We start from the raw sequence: 14,528 nt of genomic DNA, 5'->3' as shown, positions 1-14,528 counted from the left end.
CCTCCAGGGCTGCTAGACTCTCCAATTCAGGGACAAAGACAAAGTTAGCTCTAGGCCTCAGCCCAGGGTCCTGCATATGGGAGGAAATATCTGTGAGTTGTTCACTCAATTTGGTGGCAAGGAAGGATGTGTCACAGCATGGGCCTGGAATGGGATTAAATGGCCTCAAGGGAAGGTTGGGCTGAGGACACATTAGATTCAGGGGAGAGAGATTAAGACCCCAGAATGTGTACCCAGGTTATGCTTCCCCTTTGCCCAAAGGTTGGTGGAAGAAGGACAAGCCGACACATTAAGGGTTGGGGGTCACAGTCAGAGGAGTACTTATGTCAGTCCACACTGAAGTTGTTGCTAGCTGGGCAACATTAAAATAGCCATCCCGTCAGCCTTGGGCCAGGAAATGACCCCCACCCTCACCCCCACCTGGGGCCCACTGGTCAGACTGGGTTCTGATTTGTAAGAGGAGAGAGACAGACTAGGGGAACCCAAAGCAGAGGCTAGGCAGGGAGGGGCCTGGAGCCCAAGCCCCCCCAGGGAAGGCCATTCAGTCCAGAGAAGCAGATTCCAAACAATAACAAGTTGTAGGGCAAGAGAAGTAGGCAGGCTCTGTGGTAGAAAGAAATAGATTTATTCTCATGTACAAAGCGGTCAGCCCACGAGACCATATACAACAGTTGCACAGAGTCCTAAAAAAACGCATCTCTCTAAAGGCAACTCCGAATAGGTAAGGCAGGTGGCCCCCCTCCCCCCACCCCACAACACATACAGAACAAGAGAAGGGAGAAGCTGCCGGGCTGACCCAAGAGGCCTGGCCCTGTGGGGTCTCCCAAGCCCGGGGCATGGGTGGATATGGCCTTGAAGAAGAGAGACACCCTGCCAGGGCTGAGGCCAGGTCCCTCTCTAGCTACAGGAATGGGGGAAGGGCTCGGGCTAAGGGGGTACACTCAGGGGGCCACTGAGGGACTCAGGGTCGGCTCTTTGCCCTACGGTTTCAGGGGCATTCCATGGCTTCTCCAAGGACTTCGATCTAAAAGGGGTCTCAGAGAACAGATTGTCTCACCCTCCTGTTTCACACAGATAGGGGAAGGGACTTGCCCAGGGTCACACAGCCAGGAGGAAGCATTGCTGACTCAACAGGGGCCGGTCTCCCAGCCCAGGGATCCTTCCTGCCCATTGTTTCCATCCTGCTTTCTTCCTGAGCCCCTTCTCCCAGAGCACTAAATGCCTCTCTGGCAGCTTCCTCATGGAGTCTCTGCATCAATCACCCCCAGTACCCCATCCTCACCATAAGTATAATGGTGGTCCTCAGAGGCACCTGTGGCCCTATGGCTATTTCTAGTCCTCCAGCAGAGGTAATGACTGATTCTAAGACCCACCCTCTGCTCACTGAGATGCCCCACCTTCTCCTTGTATGAGGATCCTGGAGAGGGGAAAAGGGCACAGATCTGGTGGGGCAGGACTGGGGTCTAAGAGAAGCCATTCAGGCTGCCTCAGAGAAGGAGTGGCTTGGGGAGGACTTGCCAAGGTGTGATCAGAGGTGCAGAGCAGGGCCCACTACTCATGGGTCATCCCTGTGCTCTCAGAGGACAAATGACAAAGTCTTGGTGTGGCTTGAAGTCTTGCTTCCATTATACAGACAAGAACACTGAGGCCTGGAAGGTCAACACTTGCCCAGGTCACACGGGAAGTTCTGGTCATAAACCTAGGACCCATGGCTTTGGTCCCAGGGCATTTGGACAGGCCAGTGGAGGGTTGTAGGAGCAGACCTGGGCTGGGAAGGGTCCTGGGAGTGGCTCACTCAGTGTCAAGGCTGCAACAGCCATTGACAGGGCCCCTAGTGCCATCTAGCTCAGGCACCTCATATTCCTCATCCAGGAAGTCCAGTGAGTTGTTGCTCGGGAGGCCTCGGATGGTGAACTTGTGCGACACCTTGGTCCAGTGCTCACGGTTAGAGGCCACGCGTTCATACAGCTCTGCCGCTTTGGGGAACAGGTCCTGCAGCAGCCTATGGGTGCACAGGGCAGGGTTAGAGGTTAGAGGTCAGAAGTCAGACAGTGACAGGAAGAAAGATTAGGGCTATACCACAGGTAGAACTTTCATAAAAGTGTGAGGCATAGGACTGGACACTCAAGGACAGCATGATGGTCTCTTTCCATAGGGGACAAAGGTTCATTTAGGGGTAAAGCAGGAGACAGCTGTGCCTAGAGGCAGGGGGGAGTGGATCAGTGGAGTTGGGCCAAGCCAAGCCCAGTACCTGTGTCTGCTGTGATGGCCATGGACAGCCCAGGCGCACCCCACCCTCTCTGTGTAGAGTCCTCAGCAGTCCCCATGAGCTTCCTTACTTGTAGATGGGCATTGCGATGTGCTCCATGAAGCTGATCTGCAGCTCAGGGATGTAAGCCTTCTCACGGTCCATCATCTCCATTGGCCTGTTGCCCATGGCCTTCTCCTGCAGGCATCAAGTCATCAGGCCTCTTCTTCCTCCATTAGGCACCAGGATCGGGCTTACCCAGCCCCTCCCTGCCCCAGGCCAGGAACCCACCCCCAACCTGGACACCCTGAGGTCATTCCCCACATACCAAATCTCCCTGGGAGAAGAACTCTTTGTAGATCAGCTCCTGAAAGGTCAACACTCTCATTACATCCTGTGAGTGGGATCTATCCACTCAAGCTCCTCCACAGCCCATTCCCAAGGAGGCAAACTGAGACCTCCCTCAGCTCCACCTCAGGGCCTGTCTTTACCATCCCCAGTTTGTGAGGAGGATGGCTCCAGATGAGGAGGAATGGCTGGGTTCTGGCCCACCTTCCACCAGCCACTGACTTGCTGTGTGACCCCGGGTGAGTCCATTCCCCTCTTTGAATCTCTCCATCTGTCACCTTAAGGTGGTCTAGGTTTCTGTCTCCTCAAAATATAGCCAGGCTAAGCTCAGTACAGAAAAGGTGTTCAGCCCGGCCGGGCGTGGCTCAGCGGTTGAGCATCGACTTAGGATCCAGGAGATGGAGGTTCAATTCCTGGACAGGGCACATGCTCGGGTTGCGGGTTCAATCCCCAGTCGGGGGTGTGCAGGAGGCAGCCGATCAATGACAACTCTCTCATCATTGATGTTTCTGTCTCTCTCTCCCTCTCCCTTCCTCTCTCTGAAATCAATAAAGATATATTTTAAAAAAAAGAAAAGGGTGTTCATGATGCAGGAGCCACACAGAGCCAGGCAGGGTTTGCAGCCTGCACCTTCCCAGGGAGGGGCGACCCTTACTGCAATCTTCCTTGTGGTCTTCCAGCCCTTGGTCTGGTCAGAGAGGTCACAGGAGGTCATAAGGAGGCAGAGGAGGAGGCTGTGGTGCTGCTTATTGGTTCGATCATAGCCCACTGTTGGGGAAAGGATGGGGTCAAGGAGAGGGATCCAGTCTCCTGGCCCTCTCCCCCGAAGACAAGGCCCCCAGAGCCCACCCCAAAGTGGCCCAGGGAATGTGGCACCCTGGATGGGAGTCAAGGGACTGGGGCTGGGTCTGCCTGGTGGGTTGATGCTGGAGGGGGTGGGTCTAAATTCTTGGGTATGCTCTCCAGGCATATCTCCCTCTTGGGGTCCCTCCCAAACCCCAAGACCCAGGGCTAGAGGCAGGCACCTTCAGCCATCTTCTGGAGGTCCTTAAAGATGCGCAGGTGGTGGGCCAGGTCTGTGGCCAGGATGATGTCTCTCATCAGGTCCAGCATACGCTGATAGTCCTGGGTGCGGGCAGGGAGATGTCATGGCTTCCTGCTAGACACCCCCACCCACTTCCCGGCCCTGAGGAGCCTCCACCTGTAGTCCCCTTCTCCTGTTCTGAGCCTACCCCCTCACCCCCACCCTGGCCCCATTACCTTCCGGGAGAAGTGGTCGAAGATGTTGCAACCATGGGTGTTGAGGATGGCGATGGCCTGAGCGAAGTGGTGCCTCTGGGAGGGAGAGGAGTGATGGGGCCCAGATGGAGCAGGGGGGGTCCCCTCACCACTGACCCCAAGAGAGGGAGTAGGCCCGGCCCAGCCCTAGCCCCCGAGGTGAGCAGAGCACTGGGAGTCAGGGTCTTAGTTCCCTTTCTGAGCTCTGTTTCCACCCTTGGTGTGAGCCCGGCAAGGCCCTGGCTGGCTCTGAGCCCCAGATTCTCCAGCTGTCACATGGAGGGACACAATGAAGTAACCTGTGAGGGCCTCTCAAACTGGAATAGTTCTGAAGTGATCCCTTGGAGTCCCAGACACTAATTCATGCAGCTAACATGTTTGCTGACAAGAAAAGGCAGCGATGAGACAAGGGCAAGGCCTCTGTCTTCTGACACTGAAGGGCTGTCAGTCACAGGAGGAGGCTCAACCAGGGTGCAGAGGGCAGAAGCAGTGCTGCTCCCAGCTCCCAGGAGGGAGGGAGTCCCTCATCTCTGGGGGTGTGCAAGCAGGGGTGGTCTCTGGAGGGTGTAGTGCAAGGCAAGGTAACAGTGGAAGTTTGGCTCCCATGCTGTGCCAAGCCCTGTGCCAAATGCAGGGAACTCAGAGAAGTCTTGGATTTTGTTTCTGCCCCAAGGAGCGTTCATCTGGGGGTGGGTAGACCCAAACCAAATAATCTAAGGCAAAGCTGAGTGTTATAAGAGTGGAGTCCTTCTCAGGTTTGGTGGGGAGGGTTTGCATGGGGTGTTCCCAACATGCAAAGACAATGGTGCTAAATAAAAATCCTCTCTTTGAAAACCTGCAGCCTGACTTGCACCCCCATCCACACTTACTTAGAGGGCTAAACCCATCCAGGAAAATGAAGCAGACATGCCCTTGGGGGGGGGGGGGAGCTGCAGCTCTCACGGCCTGCCTGAAAAGCAGGGTTTGGGAACAGGAGTAGCTGGGTCACAGTCCAACTTTGCATATCACCAGCCTTATGAAGGAATGAGGTGGGGGGATGGGAGAGAGGGTGCTGGGGGGAAATGGCGGTACCTCCATGACAGAGCCCTCAGAGCTGTAGAGCGCAGCCAGCACAGATTTCTGGAAAAGCCCAGAAAACTCCATCACTCCTCACATCCAGATCCAAGTGCTGGCCATATTATGCTAAGCAGCCCCCCCCCACTACTCCTCCTGCCATCTCCCCTCCCCCATCTCAGAGCCCAGCACAAGGCCTGGGAGAGCCTCAGGCTCCTGGTCTCACCAGCTCCCACCTGTCCTCAGGCTAGAGAAGTGACACTCCCAGCCACCCCAGGGAGGGTGCCCACTGTGAGGAGGGCAGGATCTCACCGAGGCCACCTGGAAGGAGTTGTTTGTGCCTCTGTGGTCCAGGTCATGACACATGCAGGAAACAAACAAGGCAAAGATCTCGATGTCCCTGGTTGGGAGACAGAGAGGAGAGAGGTCCAGCCACAGTTTCCTCCCCAGACCCCCAGAGGAGGGACAGCTGGATGAGATGTCCAGGAGACACAAGGATAAAAGCTCAGGACACCTGGGTCCCCTTTCTGGAAAGAAGTCCTGGTTTAGAGTTTGGCAGGCCCAACACTGCTGGGGCTGTGATTATGAGCAAGTCTGGCCCAGAAAATGGGGCTACACAACCTTCCTCAGTGGGCTGTTAAGAGGGTCCCCTTAGGTGGTACATGTAAAGTGCCTGACACATAGGAGATGTTTCCCTGTCCCAAGGAAGGGGACCCCAGCGGCTGACAGATGGAGGGAAGTGCAACCACTCACTCGAGGTAGTTGGTGAGCTCCAGGTTCTTGTAGAGCAGGTAGCAGAAGTGAGAGACAGAGAAGGCGTGCATCCAGTTGTGGTAGGGTGGGTCCCGGTAGCCCTTCTTTACCATCAAACAGAACCTGGAGGAGGGGAGAGGGCAGCAGATGGGCCTCAGGCTCTCCTCTTCCAGGTAGCCCTTCAGGTTCTACCCTTCCCTATTCCTTTCCTTTCCTCATGGTCCCAGTGTCTAGGAATTGCCTCTCATTCATGGATCCTTCCCACTCCCACTGTCTTCTCTAGTTGTCCCAGAAAGACCCCTCCCTAGTAGGCTGGGAGCAATGGATGTGAGAGTTGAGGGCAAAAAGAGACAGAGATGGGGTTGCCTGCATGCAGAGGGGAGGGCTGGGGGCACACACCGGGCCAGTGTCGGGCAGTCAATTTTATAGTTGTTGATGAAATTCATGTCCTGCAGCATGCTGAGGATGGCCTGCAGAGAGCAGAAGGGAGGAGATGAGGGATTGTCAAGATAGGACATCTGCTTTGGCCCTTCTTGAAGCATACAAAATTTTGGAGTCTTAGATCTTTAGATCTATACTAGAGAACCATAAAATGGCAGCACCAAGAATTCTCAGAGCCAAGGACATTTAGAAATATGGGATCTAAGAACTCTTGGAACCAAGCTCACATAAAATCTTAGAAACACAGGGAATGAGGTGCCAGGCCTGAGGCCACACGCCGGAGCAATCCTCGGCAATCTTGCAGCCAGCCCCTGGCTCACCATGGAAGTGTCATCCTCGGGAAGAGAGCGAGGGGTGTAGGTGAAACTGGCGAAGTTGGAGTCAATGGAAGCCACGGGCTGGATCCCATCATGGAGAAGTTTGGTATATTCATCATCAGAGACCTACAGGGGACCAGCCAGGGCATTATAAGATGACCTCCAACCATCTGGTGTCCTCACCCTCAAATTCCGAGTGAGGTGATCCCTCACCTAGAGTGTACCCAGTTGAGCCATGCTGTCCACAGATTGTTACTGGACAGGAGATCACCACCTTCCCCTCGCAGCCCTGCAGCCCACGTATGGTGCCTCTTTGTCTGTGACCACCCTCATCTGCAACAGCCTAATCTCGGCAAAGACAGAGGACACCCTTTCGTGACATCCCCAAACCACAGCAGCCTTTCACAGGCACTAACTTGAAGATTCCTTATTTGGGAAGGGGACCATCTCAGAGTCTAACTTCAATCCTTCTTACTACAGCTTTGACTCTATCTACAAAGTCTGGGACCCTTTGGTTTAGACACAGGTGAGAAGAAATGTTTAAACAGTGACCACCACACACTGTGAACTAAAGCCTGGGACAGCTTCGCTGACACAGGGTCTGGGAGTGGTATGGAATATCATAATTAGGACTTCCCATGACTTCAGGACTATTGTACCCAGGGGAGCTGTGTCAAGGCCTCCAGTCATTCCCAAGATGGGAATTATCCCTGGACATGGGGAACACCAGGCCGAACCAGCTTCTTCCCCAGGGTGCGTCCAGCTGCCAACCTCGGGGCTGAACCAGAATGTGACTGGAGCCGGAGTCCAGGCATTGTACTGGGTCTGTCTTCTTATTATCAAGAAAGGGTGATCAGAAAGTCCAGCCTGGTCCTGGGCCCGTGAGGATTGGGGGGGGGGGGGCCTGGGGACCTTGGGACCCTGGGAAGAAGGGCAGAAGCTCCGTGCAAGCCTCACCTTCATGTGGTACATCATCATCTCATTGGCGAGGTGGCTGCGATACTGGGCCTCATTCACTTTCTTGTAAAGGAGGGACTGGGGGAAGAAAAGGGAAGAAGAGAGCTCAAGCATGGTGGCTGCGGCATCTCAGAATACCGAGACTGGACAGAGGGGTCAGGTAGAGCCTCCTGTGCTGGTCCCAGCCCGAGCTGCAGCCAGAGCGAAAAGCCCCATCCAGCCTTCATCTAGGCCTCCCCTTGCTCCGCCTCCTAGGATCTCTCAGCATTTGATCTGGCAACTTCACCTCTCCTCCCCAGGCTGCCCTTGTCCCCAGTGATGGGGCCCCAGGCCACCGCAGAGGAAAAGCAAGGAGGGGGGATAGTGTCAGGGACCAGTGGGTTGGAGTCCCATGGCAGAGCTGCCAGCTGTGGACAATGAGACCCAACATTTCCCAAAAAGAAGTTGATCAGGGGCTTGGTCTGAGGTTGCTTCCAGAGGAAGGGGGCGGGGGGCGGGGCGGGTGAATAACAACAGGGGTTCCCCGTGGTCTGAGAAGCTAACGGGATAGGACAAGAAACAGTAAATCTTCAGATGGGAAGCTGAGGCCAGAAGTGACCAGCGGTGCAGAAGGTTGCAGAGCAGCCCAGCAGCGGGGCTCTGAGTCCCAGGCGGGACAGAGCAAGGAGAGCCAACGTGGAGAGAAGGTGGAGGGTCCTGCCCTGGCCCCGCCCCTGTCGCCACTCACATGGGCGATGCTGATGCCGCAGTAGATGGAGAAGGCCGTGGCCAGGTCCTCATCGAACTTGCTGAACCATGGTCCATTGATCTTGTTCACCAGCTCGGCCACACCGATGACCTCTGGGGGCGGGAGAGGGGCTAGGACCGGCCGGTGGATGTGTGTGTGGGGGGGACGGGGCGGGGATCTGCCTTTCCCCCCTTTGTCCTCAAGGGACGTCCTATGCCTGGGAAACCTGTGCCTTCCGCTAGGGGACGCTAGAGCGCTAAAGCGGGGGGTGGGGGTGGGGGTGGGGTGGGGGGTTGCCAACCCCTCAGCTCGGTTCCGCCCCATCCTGCTCCGCCCCGCCCCGGCCTGGCCCGGTTCTGCCCCGCCGCGGGGATCCCGCACCCTTGTTCTCGTTCTTGATGGGGAAGCAGAGGATGTTGCGCGTGCGGAAACCCGTGCTGTCGTCCACACCGCGGTAGAAAAGCGGGTGCGCGTATGCGTCCGGGATGTTCAGGATCTGGCCTGTAGTCGCCACGTGACCCGCTATGCCCTGATCGGCCGGGATGCGTATCTCATAGCTCTGCCCCGCAGGCACGGGGTGGGAAGAAAAAGTTAGTGACTGTCCACGGAGCGGGCCCCTCCCCTCCCCTCCCCTCCCCTCCCCTCCCCTCCCCTCCCCTCCCCTCCCCTCCCCTCCCCTCCCCTCCCCTCCCCTCCCCTCCCCTCCCCTCCCCTCCCCAGGACCGCGGCAAAACTCTCCGCAGGGCCCTGCCTCACCTCGTCCTCCACAACGCCCCCGTCGAACACCTTGGCCACCAGCTCATTTTGATCCAGCAGGAACACGGAGCAGCTGTGGGGAGATGGCCTTGGTCCACAGGGCCCTGACACCCCTCTCCAACCACCCCCACTTCTCACAACCTGAGGCAAAGCCCGGATTTCCAAGGCCCGGAAGGAGTGATCTGCGGTGAAAGACTCTTCTCAGGGTTGGCTGACTCCAGACATTAGTTCAGCCCAATGATTATTTTTATTTTTTGTAGCACCTACTCTGTTCCACACCTTGTAATTAGGAGCTGGGGACCCATGGCCAGCAAAGCAAGCCCCTCTTCTGCTGTCACTGGACGCTACATTCTAGCGATGATCACAGGCATGAAGTAAAGGGTCACACAAGACATGATGGGGTCCCACAAGAAGGCAGTGGAGATTTGGGAAAGGAAGGAAAGGAGAGGATGAGGTTGAGCCTGGGACCTCTCTCTCCTCCCTCTCAGGGGTAAGTTCACTCACATCTCAGCATTGCTGAGGTTTCTGGCCTCTGTGATGATCTCCTGGAGCAGGACAGAGACGTCATCTGTGGGAGGGAGAAGCGTGGGGGGCAGTGGTGAGGCTGGGCTGGAATGCCAAGGCCAAGCCCTCACACCTCTCCTCCCCAAAACTTCAGCCCCCACTCCCACCCCACAGTCAGGCATGAAGAAGGACAGTGCACTCACCCAGGTGAGTGAAGAGGTTCTTTGCCACTTGAAGAAGAGCCTGGAATGGAGAAAACAGAGATCATAGGGGTTCAGGTTACAGAAAGAAGGTGACCCTCTCCAAGTCCCTGCCTCCAACATCCCTGGGAGCTTTTCATTCCTCTCCTAGAGCTCTCCACACATGCTGGAGACTGGAAGAGTCTAATTATGTCATTTGACTACTAAGTGAAGGAGTGAGGAGGAATTGCCCCAGTGAATGTGTATAGAAATCTAGTGTCTCAGATGTGCATTCACCTGTGCCTCCAGCCACCCAGATGTTGCTGTAGTACCGGAGTTGAACACTAGAGGGTGATCGCATCCAGTGCCTGCAGCCAGCCGCTGTTCTGAGCAACTAGTGACCTTTAAGAGGCCTCCAGAGCGCTAGGCAATCCCCCTGCCATGGTCCAGATAGACATGGGCTTTTCCCTTGTGGATGAATCTCTGGGGCTGAGAGCCAGGTGACTTTGTCCCTGAGAAAGGTGCAAGGCAGGCCACTCACCTGGCACTCACACTTGAGCTTCTGCTCCTTCTGGAATGCCAGGGTGCTGGTGAGCACCGTGCTGGTGTAGTGAAAGCAATGCTGGATCACATGTTTGTCCTGGTCGGTGAATCTGGGGAGAGAGGTGAGGTCATGAGAGAGGGAGCTGCCAACAGATTTTCCCCCCATTTCTTTTCACTTCCATTCCTCCAGGAAGCCCACTCAGAGATCCACCGGCTAACCATCACTCTCCTCTACTGGGGCTGCTCACTGCACAGGTGGCTTGGGGCAGCTTCTTCCTCAGACTGGAGGCTCCCTGAGGGGAGGGCTCTAATTCTTCTTAGACCAAAATGTGTTTTCCTCCTCAGACTATTTCTTCTTGAAGCCCAGCCATGTCTCCCTCCTCTGACCTCATACTTACCAAGACTAAGGCTGGGTCTCCTCCCTCAGACTGGAGACTTGCCCAGGACAGAGCTGGGTGTTTTCTTGCTCCTCCCCAGAGGCTCCCCCAGGCGATGGGGGTGGCATTGCCCTGTTTTGTCCAGCTTCTGTCACTGTTCTACTCTCCCTAGACTCTCCCCTCATCTTTGGGCATCTCTCCAGTTCCTTCACACCTTTGTGCTTTTCCTTAAACTGTTCCCTCTGCCTAGAATACTTTTTCCACCCACCTCCCTCTATGCCCTGAAAATAACCTTTAAGTCTTGAAGGCAGGGACCATAACTGTATCACACCATGCCTGATGCAGAGCCTGGCACAGGGGAAATATTGGGAAGTGTTTGCTAAATATCTTAACTGTACTCTGCTCCTGCCCTGGCCACCAGCCCCACTACACTCCCAGCTGAAGGAATTCTGGAGTCCCTGCTCTCTGAGTTTCAGGCAGCACTGCAGTCAGTGCTATGAGCTGAATCCCACCTTGGCTCATGCAATCATTCAGCACTCACTCTCTGAAATATGCGGAACCCAGAGATGGACCTGCCCCTTCCCTGGGCCTCAGGACTGTCACCAAGGCCCCATATCATTTACCTTCTGATACCACCTCTCCTCTAGGTCTAGGGCCATCTCAGAACCCAGTCCCACAACCAGCAGCCAGAGGTCACAGCCCCTGCTGGACCCCCACTTACTCTGCACTCCTCTCCCCAAAGGCCTTTCCAAGGCCATCTGGTCAGCACACAGCTGGACACAGTACGTGCTCAATGTGTGTTTATTGAATGGCATAAATTCTCCCACCAGTAGGATGTCTACCTGCACCAAATGACACAGATCCCACATCTTCCTGTTGTCATTTCCCCAGGTCCACCCAACTGCCTACAGAGTTCCATGTTGGAAGTTATTGCTACACAGACCTATGACTCCCAGATCTCTGCCCACCCCTGCAGACCCCATCCCTGGGCTTCTAACACCTCTCTAGTCCTAACATCCCCAGTCTCCACTTCCTGCAGGAGCTCTAGGTCCTCAAACCCAGACTGTCTGCTTGAGCTTCAGGGGCCAAGCATCTTGTCAGCATCTCTCTGCATCCTGGAATCAGGACTCAACCCTTCACTTGCCTGCTCCTCCCTATCTGTATGACTCATCCCAAACTGCTAGACCTGCTGGACCAAGTATGGCAGCATTCACATCCTGAACCTACTCCCAGGAAGGACATAGCTAATCAATTAGATCCAGTCTCAACACAATACTTCAGGCAGCTACTGCCACTTAATGAGTTGGGATAGGACATAAAACCTATTTATGGTACCACTCTTAGACCCTAAATCTGATCTCAGATCCTGAGACATTTTTCTTAACTAAGCCTGCTTACCTGACTCTGAGTCCTGCCCACCACTCTGTTTTGTATAATTTTTACAGCTGCCCTTTCAGTGCCTACAAAGACCCTCAGCTTAGGCTGGCCCCCGAGCCCGTATTCCCTTCAGCCATTGTCCACTGTGTCAGTGATATTCTGCAGGTCCCAGAGAGTTCACCATCCCAGAGCTCGCTGCCCCTCCACCAGGAAATGCCAAACTGGGGATGGCAAGTGGGGGGAAGGCCAATACCCTAATAGTGGATAATCCCAACTACAGGAAGTGGGCAAAGAGAGGGAAGCTCACTTGGATCTCAACATGATTTTAAATAAGCTAAAATGGGTGATGGAGGGTCAACAATTACCTGTGCCTTGGCCACAGCAGATGCAAGAGCCTAGGGCCCTCATAAACCCATGGTCTCTTGTACTGTGAAGCCATTCAGTCCACCACTGCCGGAATAGTCCCCCCTGTTTAGTACCCCTCCAGCACTGTTACCCTAGTAGAACCCTGTTCAGGCTCACCTCCTGATCCACAGCACCCCACCCAGACTCACGAGTCTCCTCCGAGCTTGTTGAAGGCACAGGCCAAGGCCACCACCTGGTCCGTGGCCCGGCTGATGACAGGGACACAGAGCATGGTCTGCAGCTCACAGCCCAACATGTTTTGCAGCTGTCGCACATCCTCCTGCAAAGGGGAGGTGAGTCAGGGCAGGAGAGGAGAGAGAGAGTAAGCGTCCCTCCCCCAGCCTGCTGCCATCTGCAACAGGTGGCTCTCAGAAACTCCTGCAGGGTGGGAAGTGCTATGGCATGGGGTGGATTGGAAGAAAGTCCCTGCGTCTTGTCTCCAGCATTCCTAGGCTGCCCGGTCCCAGAGACCCTGGCTCTGGGGATTGGATGCCGCGTTCTCCCTTTGCCTCCTCCCCTGGTCCGGCCAGACCATAGCTTACTGAGGTGAGATCTTTCAGCTGGATAGACTCCTTGTCTTCCATCACCTGGCCCAGGCGTCCCATCGTCAACTGCGGATTGGGGAGAGGCTGAGTCAGGGTCCAGCTTGGCCTGGGGTCATGCAATCTCAGACCCCAACCCTCCTCCCAAAGTCTGGAAGTTTCAAGAACCTTTTCAAATGGCAGATTGAGTCAACACTGAGAAAGGAGGGAACAGTGTTCTGCTCCTGACCAGAATGCTCTATGGAAGACTTTAGGGTCTCCCCTAACTAGGAGAGAGAAAAGCAGACTCCAAGATTCTCATTGATCTCAATAGATTCTAAGAGAACCAAACCCAGACACACCCCAACAGAAGTGAACTGGTCCCAAGTAAACCTTTCTGTAGAATGTATGTGATTTCTCCTAGTGGATCCTGATCAAGAGATGTTGTGAGCTCTCATAACATTTCTAAGTAGATCCCAAAATCCAAATAATTCCATCAGATTCCAAATGATTCTAGCAGATCCCAGTCGCTCTGTGTAGATCCCAGGTGCACCTAGTTTGCCTTAATTGCTCCTGCAGACTCCAACACAGGGGACAATGCAGACTCACCGGAAAGCTGACATCTTCCTCCAGCACTTTATCTCCGATGACCTGAGGGACAGAGAGGAGGAGACCCGTTAAAAGATAAACAAGGTTTTTCTCCTCGGACACCGAGGTCCCTCTCCCTGTCCCACCGGGGACCTGGGCCCTCACCTTACAGGAGAGCTGTAGATTGTCCTCGGACACCAGCAGGAGGCAGCAGCGGGATGCATGAGTCTCCTGCTGCAGCTGAAAGGGAGGGACGGGGGGAGGGGCGCTGACAGGGGACCTGGACCACCCCCACTCCCACCCTCTCGCCTTCTGAGGGTCCTCAGGTGGGTGGAAGAGAGAGAAGGGGCGGGACGTCGGAATCTGACCCGAGATGGAGCGTTCAAGACTAAGTTGGTCTTGAACAGGGGGAGGAGGGACATAGGGACTCACGTATTGGAGGACTTTCAGCTGCAGGGAAGAGGCGTCCAGGTCGTAGAGCTCCCCTGCACCGGCGGGGCGCGGATCAGAGACAGCCCTTAGACTCCCCAAGGCTGCACCGCCCCCGATCCACCCTCCCGCCCGGGGCCGCGCCCCACCCCTAAGGCCCCACCCCTCCGGGTTCAGCTTTGCGGAGCCCTCACCGCACAGTTGCAGGATCTTCCCGTCCCGGTAGGTGTACGCCGCCCGGCCCTTCTCGTCTCCCGCCGTCCCCGCCGGGGGCGTCTGGACAGCTTCGGGGGCCACGCCGGGCCGGCGCTGCTGCAGGGCCTGCACCCTCCGCAGGGCCACCAGGGTCTGGGGCGGGCCAAGCGGTCAGCTGGCCGCTCGCCCCGCCTTTGCCGCGCTCCAGCCTCGGGACTCTCCGCCTTTGCTCAAGCCATTCCCAACGCCCGCGGCGCCATCGCCCTCACCCGCGTCCCAAACCACTCATTCCTCCGCGCTCCACCCGCCCGTGGGCTCCCTCTGCCTCTGGCGTGTCCCTCCCTCCAGTCTCCACCTCCAGCCCGACTTCCTAGACAGCACAAGCTCAGATTTCCCTGTGTCTCTAGCACCTGCAGGGAATTCCAATCCCTTGTTAAAGTTACAACATAAAATCTCAGGAAAGAGCCTCAATATCATTATGTAGATAGTCCTTCCTAGGTACTGACAAGATATTTGATTCGCCTTGTGTCAC

The 14,528-nt window shown here is 55.7% G+C and overlaps 1 protein-coding gene across 1 annotated transcript in view; it reads right to left on the bottom strand.

Moving 5' to 3' along the window:
* Nucleotides 1-610: 610 nt before the first annotated feature.
* The window catches only part of PDE2A (phosphodiesterase 2A), a 56,180-nt gene continuing 42,262 nt past the window's right edge, over nt 611-14,528 (bottom strand). Inside the window, exons 8-31 of the mRNA XM_087822219.1 lie at nt 13,996-14,149; nt 13,805-13,857; nt 13,538-13,612; nt 13,394-13,435; nt 12,806-12,874; nt 12,413-12,543; nt 10,103-10,214; nt 9,586-9,625; nt 9,383-9,446; nt 8,879-8,951; nt 8,504-8,681; nt 8,123-8,235; nt 7,396-7,473; nt 6,442-6,564; nt 6,080-6,150; nt 5,681-5,803; nt 5,240-5,327; nt 4,946-4,993; nt 3,857-3,931; nt 3,622-3,721; nt 3,252-3,364; nt 2,577-2,615; nt 2,340-2,446; nt 611-2,002 (exon numbers count right to left, since the gene is read on the bottom strand). Of these exons, the coding sequence (XP_087678345.1) occupies nt 1,792-2,002; nt 2,340-2,446; nt 2,577-2,615; nt 3,252-3,364; nt 3,622-3,721; nt 3,857-3,931; nt 4,946-4,993; nt 5,240-5,327; nt 5,681-5,803; nt 6,080-6,150; nt 6,442-6,564; nt 7,396-7,473; nt 8,123-8,235; nt 8,504-8,681; nt 8,879-8,951; nt 9,383-9,446; nt 9,586-9,625; nt 10,103-10,214; nt 12,413-12,543; nt 12,806-12,874; nt 13,394-13,435; nt 13,538-13,612; nt 13,805-13,857; nt 13,996-14,149 (2,280 nt within the window). The 3' untranslated portion in view covers nt 611-1,791. The remainder of the gene's footprint in view (nt 2,003-2,339; nt 2,447-2,576; nt 2,616-3,251; nt 3,365-3,621; nt 3,722-3,856; nt 3,932-4,945; nt 4,994-5,239; nt 5,328-5,680; nt 5,804-6,079; nt 6,151-6,441; nt 6,565-7,395; nt 7,474-8,122; nt 8,236-8,503; nt 8,682-8,878; nt 8,952-9,382; nt 9,447-9,585; nt 9,626-10,102; nt 10,215-12,412; nt 12,544-12,805; nt 12,875-13,393; nt 13,436-13,537; nt 13,613-13,804; nt 13,858-13,995; nt 14,150-14,528) is intronic.

This window comes from Miniopterus natalensis, chromosome 11, assembly GCF_054644295.1.
Source record: "Miniopterus natalensis isolate mMinNat1 chromosome 11, mMinNat1.hap1, whole genome shotgun sequence".
Classification (NCBI taxonomy): domain Eukaryota; kingdom Metazoa; phylum Chordata; class Mammalia; order Chiroptera; family Miniopteridae; genus Miniopterus; species Miniopterus natalensis.
This window is presented reverse-complemented; position numbering and strand designations above follow the sequence as displayed.